This window comes from Rattus norvegicus, chromosome 7, assembly GCF_021556685.1.
Source record: "Rattus norvegicus strain SHRSP/BbbUtx chromosome 7, alternate assembly SHRSP_T2T, whole genome shotgun sequence".
NCBI classification, from domain to species: domain Eukaryota; kingdom Metazoa; phylum Chordata; class Mammalia; order Rodentia; family Muridae; genus Rattus; species Rattus norvegicus.
In genome coordinates this window covers 117,075,713-117,088,952 of record NC_141540.1, presented here as the reverse complement: position 1 = coordinate 117,088,952, position 13,240 = coordinate 117,075,713, and the positions used below count along the sequence as shown (strand labels likewise).

The 13,240-nt window shown below is 48.4% G+C and overlaps 1 protein-coding gene across 3 annotated transcripts in view; it reads left to right on the top strand.

Annotated features, from left to right (window-relative positions):
* The first annotated feature begins 4,957 nt into the window (after window positions 1-4,957).
* Window positions 4,958-13,240, top strand: part of Zc3h3 (zinc finger CCCH type containing 3) — an 84,728-nt gene continuing 76,445 nt past the window's right edge. The window contains exons 1-4 of one of the 3 annotated variants that reach the window (XM_087556525.1): window positions 4,970-5,041; window positions 6,114-6,302; window positions 6,404-7,715; window positions 9,232-9,428. In XM_087556525.1, the coding sequence (XP_087412651.1) occupies window positions 6,721-7,715; window positions 9,232-9,428 (1,192 nt within the window). In that variant the 5' untranslated portion in view covers window positions 4,970-5,041; window positions 6,114-6,302; window positions 6,404-6,720. 3 annotated transcript variants of the gene reach the window in all.

The following is a 13,240-nucleotide window of genomic DNA, read 5'->3' as shown; positions in this document are numbered from 1 at the left end:
TCGTTCCAGTATCAGTGGAAGGTGCTGCAGCAACAGGATAGGTGAACTCGCCGGGGACAGTGAGAGAAAGGAGGCAAAAGACAGTCTCAGTCTTCCACTTTCTTTTATCTGGCCGCCACCAGAAGCTGCCACCTAAGCTCAGGGTGACTCTACCTCCTCAAATAATCTGACCAGCAGCCTCTACAGCAGTGGTCAGATAGATGCTTGTGTTTTAGCTGATTCTAGATGCTGTCAGGTTGTCAACTAAGATGAGGCACCACAAGGGCTTACATCCTTGGGCGGTTTATAAGGGTCAGTCTTCTTGCTGTCGTCACATGGTGGTGAATGGGCTAGCTCTCAGGCCTTTCCTTCCAGGAGGCCAACTTTGACTTCTTTACAAGATGGCAGTGTGGGAGTTATGGGAAGTAAGGCTGGGCTGGGCTAATGTACAAGTGCTTCTGAAGAAAAATAGAAGTCTGCAAGTAGAGGTCTGAAGAGATAGCTCAGAGCTTAAGAGCACTTGTTGCTCATGCAGAGGATCTGTGTTTGATTCCCAGCACCCACGTGGCAGTTCATAAACGCCTGTAACTAGAGGTCCAGGTGATCCACTGCCCTTTTCCTGCTCCCTTAGGCACTGCACAGATGTGGTGCATAGGCACACATGCAGACAAAGCAAACACATCCAATCTTAAAAGACTGCAAGTGGAGAGTCCATCTCACACAATTTGGGATATTACCTCTTTCTTCTGAGTCTGCCAAGGCTTAAGTCTCATAAGTGTTGAGGGCAGGGCCAACCTATGGTTACCACTCCTGGCATATAAGTCTCTCATGGGCTTGTTTCCTTAGCTACTCCCTGGGTACAACTGGCTGAAAGTGACTGGAAAGAATCAGAAATATTCCAAAGTTCAGCTGAGAGTGTGAGAGTGAGGTGGGAGACAGACAGGACTGGGTAAAGAAGGAAGCAGGAAGCAACTATGGTTCTGGTAGATTCGACCTCTCCAGAGAGATGCCCTGCATGAGAGTGGCTTCTGACCTTACTTCTTGAAGCCTCTGCGTGGGCCATCCTCCTGCCAAGACTCCCCAGCCTGTTTGTTCTTTTGATCTGGAAAGCCAGGCTTTCTGTCTTGCATGCAGACCTCTACCTGCAGTCTTTTGTTTGATTTTTTTTTTCAAGACAGGGTTTCTCTGTGTTGTTCTGGAACTCATTCTGTAGACCAGGCTAGTCTGGAACTTATGAGATCCACCTACCTCTGCCTTCCAAGTGCTCAGACCAAAGGCATGTGTCACCACTGTGTCATGATCACAGAGATCTTCAAAGTCCCTGTCATTGCATGTAGGTGCCATGGGAGCTTCAGCGGGTGGGGTTCAGGCCATGGGTTATATCCTTGCCTGTGTGAGCAGATCCTTCGTTAGAAGCACAGTTCATGGGCTGGAGAGACGGCTCAGTGGTTAAGAGCACTGACTGCTCTTCCAGAGGTCCTGAGTTCAAATCCCAGCAACCACATGGTGGCTCACAACCATCTGTAATGAGATCTGATGCCCTCCTCTGGTGTGTCTGCAGACAGCTACAGTGTACTCATATATAATAAATAAATAAATCTTTAAAAAAAAAAAAGAAGCACAGTTCATGTGAATCCTTGACACTGTGGGCATTTTACTCATATGGTTAGTTATAGAAACATGAGTTTACTTATTTGTGTATGTGTGTTTGGTTGCACACCCATCATGTGCCTGGAGGTCAGATGACATTCTTTTTAAAGGATTTAATTAATTAATTATTTAAAAAATTTTTTTCTTTTTCTTTTTTCTTTTTTTTTCGGAGCTGGGGACCTAACCCAGGGCCTTGCACTTGCTAGGCAAGCGCTCTACCACTGAGCTAAATCCCCAGCCCAATTATTTATTTATTATATATAAGTACATTGTAGCTGTCTTCAGACACAGCAGAGGACATTAGATCTCATTACAGATGATTGTGAGTCACCATGTGGTTGCTGGGATTTGAACTCAGGACCTCTGGAAGAGCAGGTAGTGCTCTTAACCACTGAGCCATCTCTCCAGCCCCAGGTGACATGTTTAAGGAATCCTTCCACCATGTATATTCTAGGGGTCAAACTGAAGTCATTAGCTTTGATGGCAAGTACCCGTATCTACTGAGTCATTATATACATTTTTACATTATACATTCTATACATCCCTTCATACATAAAATGTTTTGCTGAAGATATTTGTTGTTGAGTAAGATGTTTACATTTAACTAGCACATTTCCACTCCCTGTTTTTATTACTGTAGAACTGAGTTCCCATAGTCAGTGTGAAGAAATTTCCTTTACTTTTACTTATTGTGAAGATCTGTGGTGGATGTGTAGGAAATAAATTGTTAGGGTTCATTTTTAGTATGAGGTGAGTTTACAGCTCACCACAGAGTTACAGCTAAGCAGGAAGCAATAGGTCTCCCTCTCCCCTGAGCTGCTTGACTGGTGTTGGCTTCACTCAGAATTCTGGGGGTTGGGAAATTGCAGCAGTCTGTGACTTAGGTAGGGTTTCCATTGCTGTGAAGAGACACCATGATGAAAGCAACTTAGAAAGGAGAACATTTAATTGGGGGTAGCCTACACAGTCAGTATTATCATGGCGGAAAGTAGGGCAGTGGCCAGGCAGGCACAGTACTGGAGGAGCTGGGAGTTCTATTGCCTTCACTCAAAGGAAGCCAGGAGCAGACTGTTTCCTGGCTCGGAGGAAAATCTTAAAGCCCACCCCCACAGTGACACACTTCCTCCAACAAGGTCACACCTCCCCGTAGTGCCACTCCCTGGGCCAAGCATATTCAAACTACCGCATTCCACTCCCTGGCCCCCACAGGCTTGGTCAAACACCTGACTCTAAGGCAGCCACACCTAGTTATAGCATAATGCAAAATACATTTAATCTAACTTCAAAAGTTCCAAAGTCTATAACACTCTCAACAATGTTAAAAGTTCAAAGTTCAAAGTCTCTTCTGAGAGTCATCCACACACTGAACTTATCCCTTATAAATCAAAATCAAAAAGCAGATCACATACTTCCAACATCATAGGATATATATACATTACCGTTCCAAACCGTCATAGTGAGGAAATCCTGAACAAAAGCAGGACCAAAAGCTAGCTGGAAAACTCCAAACTCTGCATCTCCATGTCTGATTCCAACTCACTTATGTTTTGTTGACAATTCTCTTTGGCTGGTTCCACTCCCTGGTAGCAGCTTTCCTCAGCAGGTATCCCATGACTCTGGCCTCTGGAATATCCTGGGGTCTTCAAGGCAACTTCATTGTTACAGCTTTTTCTCCCCAATGACTGGGATCCACACACAATCTTTTGGGTTCCTCCAAAGGGTTTGGGTCACATCCCCAGCTCTGTCCTCTGTAGCACTCTAGGCTCTGGTTGACTCCACTGTTGCTGCTGTTCCTGGTGGTCATCCCATGGTGCTACCATCTCTAAAACAGTGGGATTTCTCACTGCAATGAGGCTTCACCAATAATAGCCTCTCATAGGTTCCCTTTACAGTGCCCAACCTCAGCTTCTTTGCATGCCCCCTTCAGTCCTGGGCCATCAACTGCAACTGAGGGTTCACTTTCTCCAATGGCCTTCCCTGACCTCTCACAGTGCCAAGCCTCAGCTGCTCTCCATGACTCTTCATGCCTTCCAAACCAGTACCACCTGGGTGACTCTTATACATTACCAAGTCTGTCTACCAGCACGAGGTGCAACCTTGGTTATCTATTCTTGACTCTAAAGCTAGAGCCACATGGCTGAAGCTGCTGAGTTCTGCTGCTTGCTGGAGCTGGAACATGGGCCCCTTGTTTCTATTACATTATTACCAACCTTTTGTTTTCCAACTCCTTCACTGACTAACTTGGCTGTCCTGGAACTTATTCTGTAGATTAGGCTGGGCTCAAACTCAGAGTTCCTCCAGAGTGCCTACCTCTGCCTCTAGAGTGCTGGGATTAAAGGTGTGTGCCACCACTGCCCAGCTATCTACCCCTACTTCTTAATGTTGGTCTTACAGGCATGCACTACCAAGCCCAGTTTCTAGAACTTCTTTTTCAGGTTTAACAATAAACTGTGCAGATATAGCTCACTGGTAGAGACTTGGTTGGACTTGAGGCCTTAGCGCTACAGAGATACTGTACATCCTCGTGTAGTGGTGCACTCTTTTAAACTCTTTTGGGAGGCAGAGGCAGGCAGATTTCTGAGAGTTCGAGATGAGCCTGGTCTACATAGTGAACTCCAGGACAACCAGAGCTACATAGTGAGACCCTGTCTCTAACAAAACAAAACACTGGATAATATCCCATTTCCATGTGAACAGTCATTTGGGTTGCTTCTGGTTAGCTAATATAAATGATGACATACAAGTATGTTAGAATAGATGTTTTCTACTCCTTGGTTATACAACTACATGTGGCATTGTTTGATCACGTGGTAACTCTCGTGAGTTTTCTTCTCTATTTTAGCCTTTCCTACTAAATGACCTCGAGAATAGCCGCAAAAAATAGCCTCCGATTCTTTTCCTAATTCCAGGTCCGGAGGTAATGGAAAGTGAACCTCTGCGAGTTCAAGGTCAGTCTTATCTACATAGCGAGTCCCCCATTTATGTTTCTCCCCAGCCAGGAATACATAGTGAGACCCTGTGTCAAACAAATAAGTTGATAAAAGGAATTTCTGGGTGTAGGAGAAACTGTTACCAAACCATCTCCTCCAAGTCTTCCATGGAATCCCCACCCCACCCCCCCACCAGCGGTGGAAAAGAGGGGCAGGAATTGGTGTAGAAGCCAGACGGCTGCTACTTCCGGGCGCATCAAGATGATGAGTTTTCTCGTTCTGCGCAGGCGCCCTCCCAGGGTTGCCGGGGCGACGGTGCCTTCCAACCCCATATCAACGCATAGTGAAGATCGGCGTTCTCTCGGCCCCGCCCGCGGGAAACAGTCGCGCAGTGATGACGTTGAGGGGGTCTGGCTAGGCGTCGCGGACTCCGGAGATGGAGGAAAAGGAGCAGCTGCGGCGGCAGATACGCCTCCTGCAGGGTGAGCGGGCCGCGGTTCCGGCGTGTGTTCACTTGTTTCTTGTGATCGCCGTAGACCCTCTCAGAAGCGGGTGCTGTCGGTTGCGGTCTCCTGATGGTCGTCATGGGTGGGCATCGGAGCGGCCGAGTCGGGTGCGGCCCGCGGGTAACAGAAGCCACCAGGCTTCTGGGCAAATGAGCGGGCTGGACTTCAGAGGGCTGTCAAGAGTCGACAGCACGGTGGTCTACCCGCGGGTGGTCGCGTCAGCTGACCTCCAGGCTCGGCTGGTTCGGAAGCCTTTCTCTTCCGCTGCCGTTGAGTGTTTTTTGGCCCTATTCAGGCACAGCCCCCTTGTACTTAGGGCTGACTACCAGCTTCTTTAGCTTCAAATTTTTAGACCCAAGTTGGTCTTTATAAGTGTTCATGTCGTTTCCAAAGTTCTCTCCACAGAAAATACTTAGGGGTTTGGAAAGTATGTGTTAAGGAGAGTCCAGGTGGTCTGCCTATTTGGGGCTGCTTCTTGGGTTTCCTTAACACCCCACCTGAGGTGTCTGGCAGGGTTGAGGCAGGCTGTGTGTGTGTGTGTGTGTGTGTGTGTGTGTGTGTGTGTGTGTGTGTGTGTTGTGTGTGTGTGTGTGTGTGTGTGTGTGTGTGTGTGTGTGTGTGTGTGTGGTGGTGGGGTGGTTGGCTGGCAGGGTTGAGGCAGGTGGCAGGTGTTTGATTATTGGGGACCCAGTGAACCTGCTTGCGATCCTTCTCTCTTCCTCCAGTGCTCTATGAGTCATTTCATTGGAAAATCCTTGTGGTATTGGCATCAGGTGTGGTCTGTAGGAGATGTTTGCGATTGGGTCGTCAGTGGGTATATGTGTTGCTGTTTGTTTTGTTTTTGTTTTTGTTTTATTTTGTTTTCTCCTCTGTCTGTCAAGTACTGGGTTAGAGAAACATCATTCTGAGGAGATTACTAAGGTGCAGTCCTGCATTTTTCCCTTGAATGGGTAAACCACAGGGCCTCAGTGGAAGTCTTGTCCTGTTCTTATCCAGGCACCACAGCTTTCGGGTCCCTGACTTTTTTTTTTTTTTTTGTTTTGTATAGGGAGTGACACTTGCTCTCAAAACATTGTAGGCCTAGTAGGACAGTGAGTAAAAGCAGTTATACCTGTCTTCAATGCTGCCATCTTCAGGATAAGCAGACATAATAGTAATATTGATGGAGAAGCGTTTATAGAATTGACAAGCCTAGAGATTTGGATTGAACTCTCTGGTCAGCAAGGGGCTCAGGAAGGTGAGTGGGTCTGGGGTATTAGGGTAGGGGTAGTAGTCTTGATTGTTGCTGTTTTTATTCATATCTCCTAGGTAACTGAGCCTGTGATTCTGCCTTCTCAGGTCTAATTGACGACTATAAAACCCTCCACGGCAATGGCCCTGCTCATGGCTCCTCATCAGCTACTCGGTGGCAGCCACCTGTGTTCCAGGGTGGCAGGACCTTTGGCTCCCGCTACTCCCGTCCAAATCGGAGGGGCTTCTCTTCACACCATGGCCCTTCATGGCGCAAGAAATACTCCCTTGTGAATCAGCCTCTGGAATCTTCTGACCCAGCCAGTGATCATGCTTTGCAGGCATCCCTCCGTGAGGATAGCCAGCATCCTGAACCCCAGCCGTACGTCCTGGAGAGACAGGTCCAGCTCAGTCCAGATCAGAATATGGTCATTAAGATCAAGCCACCATCAAAGACAGGGTCTATCAATGTTTCAGGGGTCCAGCGGGGTTCCTTGGAAGACTGTGATGACCCCTCTTGGAGTGACCAAAGACCCCAAGGAAGCGAGGTTGAGGTCCCTGGTGGACAGCTGCAGCCTCCAAGGCCAGGAAGAACCAAGATGGGTTACAGTGTGGACGACCCCCTCTTGGTCTGCCAGAAGGAGCCTGGCAAGCCTCGGGTAGTGAAGTCTGTGGGCAGAATTAATGACAGCTCTCCTGAGCACCGACGGACAGTCAGTGAAAGTGAAATTGCCATCAAGGCACACTTCCCATCCTCTGTCCTACCCCAACGCACTGGTGTGGCTCTGGGCCGGAAGGTCGGCCTTCATTCTACCAGCTATTCTGAACAGTTTATTGGAGACCAAAAAGCAAATATTGGCCATGCAGACCGACTAGCTTCCTTGGGGTCAGTGGTGGCTCCAGTCAGACCAGCAACGGGAACCAGGCAGGTCAGGGAGGCCTCACTGCTAGTGTCTTGTCGAACCAGCAAGTTTCGGAAAAACAACTACAAATGGGTAGCTGCCTCACAAAAGAGCCCCCGGGTCACTCGGAGAGCTCTCAGTCCCAGAACAACTCTGGAGAGTGTGAACAAGGCCGCTTTTGGTATGGGTGTAAAGACCGAGAAGTCACAGCATAAGGTTGACCCAGGGGCGAGGCCTGAGAAACTGGCCACACCAGCCAAGGCTGGAGCCTCTCCCAGCAAGTACAAGTGGAAGGCTTCCAGCCCCTCGGCCTCCTCTTCTTCCTCTTTCCGTTGGCAGTCTGAGGCTGGCAGCAAGGACCATACTTCTCAGCTCTCCCCAGTTCTATCTAGGCCCCCGTCAGGGGACAGACCAGCAGGGGTACCCAGCAACTCGAAGCCCCTCTTTGGAGAGTCACAGCTCTCAGCTTACAAAGTGAAGAGCCGAACCAAGATTATCCGGAGGCGGGGCAATACCAGGTGTGCTATTTTGCAATGTGCTGTCTAGGTGGGTGGGGCGGGGCTCAGTAAGTGCTTTTGGTTCCTAAATTAGGGAATTTGGATTTTAGTTTCCAGGTTGGGAAAAAAAGCCCATGTTGGGTCTATTCAGCACCACGGATGTGTGACCTACTGGGAGCTTTGAGTGTGATTTTGGGTCATGCTTCTAGTAGGAGTAAGGCTGGAAGTGCTGTTGTCATATAAAGATGTGTCAGGTACAGATGAATGATTCAAGGGCTTGCATGGGGCCCCAGTAGGGTTGGGGAAGCAATTGGCACTGGTAATGCTGACAGACCCATCCTTTCTTCTCTTGGTGAGAACTAGGTTGTTTCCCTTCTAGGTGAGCAGGGTTCAAAAACGTATGGTGCCAAGCCAGGTTAGGTGCTTGGGGAGCAGCACCCTGGGTCTGTCCAGTGTGTAGCAGTAGGTGAATGCTGTATCACTGTTCTGGCCAGAGCAGTGGGCATGTGTCTGAGCTGTGGGTGGCGGACTAGGGTGCTGGGCTCGGTCAGGTGTGCCTAGACTTTCCTGCTCTGTTTTTACTTGGGGGCTTTAGGTTCTAGGAAGTCAGGCTTTGTGGAGCACTCTGCCCGGGTCCAGACGGAAGGATGCACCATTTGTGCTATGTGGAGTGTCTGTGAAAGGGACTGTAGCACTGCTATCCCAGGCTTTTCCTGCCTTGTGCTCGGTTGCCACCTTCCAAGTGTCCTGAACCGTTGGGCGTCCATTGCTCCAGAGGAAGCAGATTGACCTTACATCTCTGCTGGCCCTTTGCTGGTAGCCAAGTGACCAGGCCAAGCTACTGGTTTATGAGCACACATCACTGAGATTCTTACCCTTGGATGCTTGTAGGAAACTATAAGATGGCATCATAGCCCAGAGTATATGGTCAGGGGTCAGGAACTTCAGTTCAGCCACTGATGGCAAAGGTATTGTCTGCTTACCAAACAGAGGACCTGTCTATGCTATAAGACAGTGTTCTTCTAAAAGATATTTACTGTCCTTGTCATCAGTCCCACTAAGGAAGTTCTTCTGCTGTCTTACTTTGGTCCTTGGCTCTCTAGATGCTCACTTCCTCTGCCTCTGTGCTTCAGACATGTGCTGTCTGTGGTTTTCTGAGCCTGACTGCCATGTTCACTGTGCCTAGAGAATAGATTTCTTCTTATCATACTGGTGCCTTCCTCTGTTGTGGGGACCTCAGAGGGGGGATTTTGTGGCATCCTTGAAGATGTGCTTGGGAGATGGCACCTCTTTTTCAGGAATGCTGTCCTTCTCTGTCACCTTTTCTTGTAGTCTTGTACTGAAATCTTGTACTAAAAGTCCATGTGGCTTGGAGAAGGCCTGGGGCAGGGACAGGGACAGGGACAGGGGAGGGTCTGAAGCCACTCTGCTCTGCTTGGAGAACATTGCAACCTGTTCTGTCTCCAACATGACAGAGATGCTTGGGCAGATCTACCCAGTGACCCTGTTGGTAGTTTTTTGTGTTTTATCTTCATAGCCTTCCTGGGGACAAGAAGATCAGCCCCTCAGCTGCCACCACCAACAAAAACCATCTTACCCAGCGACGGAGACAGGCCCTCCGGGGGAAGAGTAGCCCCATTCTAAGGAAGACTCCTCAGAAGGGTCTGATGCAGGTCAACAGGCATCGGCTGTGCTGTGTGCCATCCAGCCGGACCCACCTCTCCAGCAAGGAAGGTATGACGCGGAGAGAGCTCTCGGTACTGGCTGAGGGTGGGCTGCACTGCACTGGGATGACCAGGAACCATGTTAGCAGAGTGGGGTATGGGACCCAAGTGAAAGGCTAGAGAGAGGGCTGGGCTGGACATGGCTGGGTTCCCCTTGGCCAGTTGAGAAGGATGGGTTGAGAGGCTTACAGCTTAGGGTAGAGAAGATGTATAGTCTGCTAGTGTTGTTGCCTGGCATTGTGTGGGGAAGAGCTGTGGAGTCCTTACTGGAATCTTCTAGGATAGCACCACTTGCTTGTGTCTGTGGGGTAGTCTATGGACATATCTACTGGGAACAGCAGAGATTGTCTCCTGCTGGCATCGCAGTGTCCTCCTGCCCCACAGGTGGCCAGAGAAGAGTGAAGGGTGAGGGGTCTTGAGTTCAATGGCTCTACCCATGGTGCCTTGGATATGTTAGGGGCCATTGAAACTGTTGGTGGTGACTCCACTACAAGTGGAGGAATGGATGGTCTCTAATTATAGACAGAAGTGATGACCACACAGTGTCCCTGGTATTTCTGTTGCAGGAAGGGCTCTGGGAATCTTTCTCTCCATTATTCACCGGCTTACCCACTAAGCATGTGATGGGCACCTTGGGGCCAAGAATCGTCATGCTGGTTCCTGGGTTACTGAGCCACATTCTATTGGAGACGAATGGCTGTCTGAGCCCTTGTCAACAGCCTGGACAGTTGGCTTTGGGTGGTAAAGGTGTCCTGAGAACAAGAAAGCAGAGCATATAGTTATGGGCTACAGGGAGTGTGTAAGCACTAGGCAGGCATTAGGAGTGTTTCTTGAGGAGATTTGAGTGAGGAGAGGAAATAGCGCTCAGCTCTGCAGGTGAAGACACTGGTGGAACATAGAGTGGAAGGAAGACCATGTAGCAATGTGCTCTGTGGGATCAGAAAAGGGGATTAATTACCCCAGTGGAAAGGGCACTCGGTAATGGGGGAAGCTCTTTTTTGCCACAGTAATGAAAGGGAATAGGTTCTGTGATTTCAGGGAAGGATGGATGAGGGAGCCGGGAGACAGCCTGTGTTGCTGCTCTTGGGAATATCAGGTGACAGGATTGGGCTAGCAGGCTGGAGTAGACAGGATGGCTAGCATGCAAGGCCTTGTGTGTGAGCTCAAGGGAGAATCATCATCTAAGCAGTAAACGAGTTGTGGAAACAGAAGATGCTAAGCCTGTGTTCCTCAGGTAGTAGGTCCAGAGACTACTACTCTTTACTACTCTAGATAGACAAAGAGCCCAGGGTGGGCTGTGTACAGGAGACGGGAGGAGATGGGAGTGACAGTAATTCCTCTGGGCTGGAGCCTGGATGGATTTGGCTTGTTTTAGGAACCGGCTTGTAGTTTCCTCAGCTTCCTCTTGCAAGACTTACTGTCTGCCTCCTTCCTTGCTTGTCTAAGAATCCCAGCTCTGGCCAGTCTGTTTGATTCCCTGGTCTGGAGTGCTTGCCGTATTGCTGATTAGAGCTTTTCTATCTCCAAGCAGGTGCAGCCCCAAGCTTATGACCCCAGATAGGTGGGGTCAGTGGATAGGGGCTGCCCCCTAAGCTAGTGCTTAGGGTCTTCTCTTTCTGCTTTCCTCCAAGAAAACATTTAGCCCTAGTTCCAGATTTTTCCTTGGTGCCAGTACGCTGGTGTCTAGGGAGGGACCTGATTGATTGCTCAGTAGACTTTGTGTACCAAGGAATTGGGTAGCCTAACTGCTCTGGCCAACCCCTCCTCCAGGTCCCTACCTGGTCCTATTTTGTGGCTTAGTAGCCAGCAGAGGGCGCACTTGCCCCTTTTATCCCTCCTTCCACCTTTTTCTGGTAATTGATTGCCTAATTTCCTCTTTATGTGAAAGAAAGCAGATATCAAGTAATTTGCAGCAATAACCTGCTAATGCTGGGCCAGTATCGAAACTCCCCTGTTCATTTCAAGTGGCAGATAAAACACTAATACATAATTATCCTTGCAAATTGGATTGTTTTAAATAACCAAAAGGCTACGGCCAGAAGAAAGCGATCCCATCTCCCTCGAGTTACTCTTGCAGCGTAATTGCCGCGTTCAATCAATTTCCCTGGCATTAGAAATTCCATCACAATCAACATTAAGCTTTATTCATTGTGATGGCTAAGAGCCGGGCCATTTCTCCTCTTTTTCTTAACTGGCAAAATTAATCAGGGAAAAGATTTTAAACATTTACCCGTGCGAAAGAGGTCAGCGCTGCCACTATATTGCTCAGCAGATAAGGGGGCTAATAAAAAGAAAATTGAATTACTAATGATCACCAGGAACCGAGTATATAAAACCTGGCAATCGCCAGTTCAGGAGAAGGAGAATCAATTTTCTTGGGACAAGGTGCGCTCATTTTTTATTTTGGCGCGTATTATCAGCAATTTAATTTGAGAGCGCATAAACAGGAGGAAACAGTTAGGGAATAATGAGCCTGGAGGTGTAAAGTGCCGTAGGATATATGCTGTACACAATTTATTTGGCACAACAGATAATCGCTTTAATTGAATTCAAAACTGCATTGTTCAGCAGCCATGGGGCTGCTCAGGCCTGGGGACTGAGAGTATCAGGAAGGTTCCAGTCTGATGTAGTGTCTCTCTTCTGGTCAGCCTTTGGTTATGGGCTGGGATGAGCCCCCGAGAGAGCCCTGAGGTGGTCAAGGAGGCATGTGTGCTCGGTCTGCTGCTGAGACCTGCTTAGTCTGCCTCCCATGAACAAATGTTAGAGAAGGCATCTGGGGAGAGATGAACCTTTAGGGATGGTGATTGGTAGTTGCCATGTGTTGCTCTTCCTCTGGTCAGCGTGGGGATGTGGGACCTGGGAGGCTTGGAGTGAGCTCCCACGCTCACTCATGAGGTGTGGCCTAGGCCTAGGATGTGGCTTGGCTCCCAGAGCTGTGTGCATGGGTGCTGTTTAATCTGATATAGCACCTACTGCTCTACCTTAGTACCAGTAAGTCATGGGCTTCTAACCAATAGCCTCTTGGAAGCATTAGCTGTCCGTTGCCAAGAAAGAGCCATTGTGGGTAGACAGGCTGTGTGTTAGCACCTCTCAGGGGTAGGCGTGAATAGGAAGGCCCTCTTCTTTTATCTGCACATGGTGGATATGTGGCCATTGCCTGTCCTTTTCTTCCTATAAGTATGTTAAAATTTTGGTCTTGGGGTTTAGTTAAAAACATTACTGCTTTTGCAGAGGACTCAAATTCAGTTCACAACTGCTTTTAACTTCGTCTCCAGGGAATCTGTCACCCTCTTCTGGACTTCATGCATATGTGCATGCATGCACACATACCTACAGAAGGGCACACATACAGAGATCATTTAAAATAAAATGTTTTTAAAAACAGGACCGGGACGATGGCTTAGCAGTTAAGAGGATGTACTGCTCTTCTAGAGTACTCCAGTTTGATTCCCAGCACCCGTTAGGTGGCTCACAACTGCCTGTAACTCCTGTTCTTGGGACATCTTAACACCCTCAGCTTCCATTGACACCCATGGCGTGCACAAACACACACACACACACACACACACACACACACACACACACTGTTAAAAATAAAATGAATTGCAGGGTGTGGTGGTACATGCCTTTAGTCCTAGCACTCTAGAGGCGAAGGCAGGTGGGTAGATCTCTGACTTCTACGGAGTCAGTTCTATGACAGCCAGGCTATACAGAGAAATCCTGTCTTGAAAAACCAAAAATAAATAAAATGAATGAATTATATAAAAATAAACAAATGATAAAATAAAATTTAAGAATTCTTTCAACAAACCTTGTCCTTGC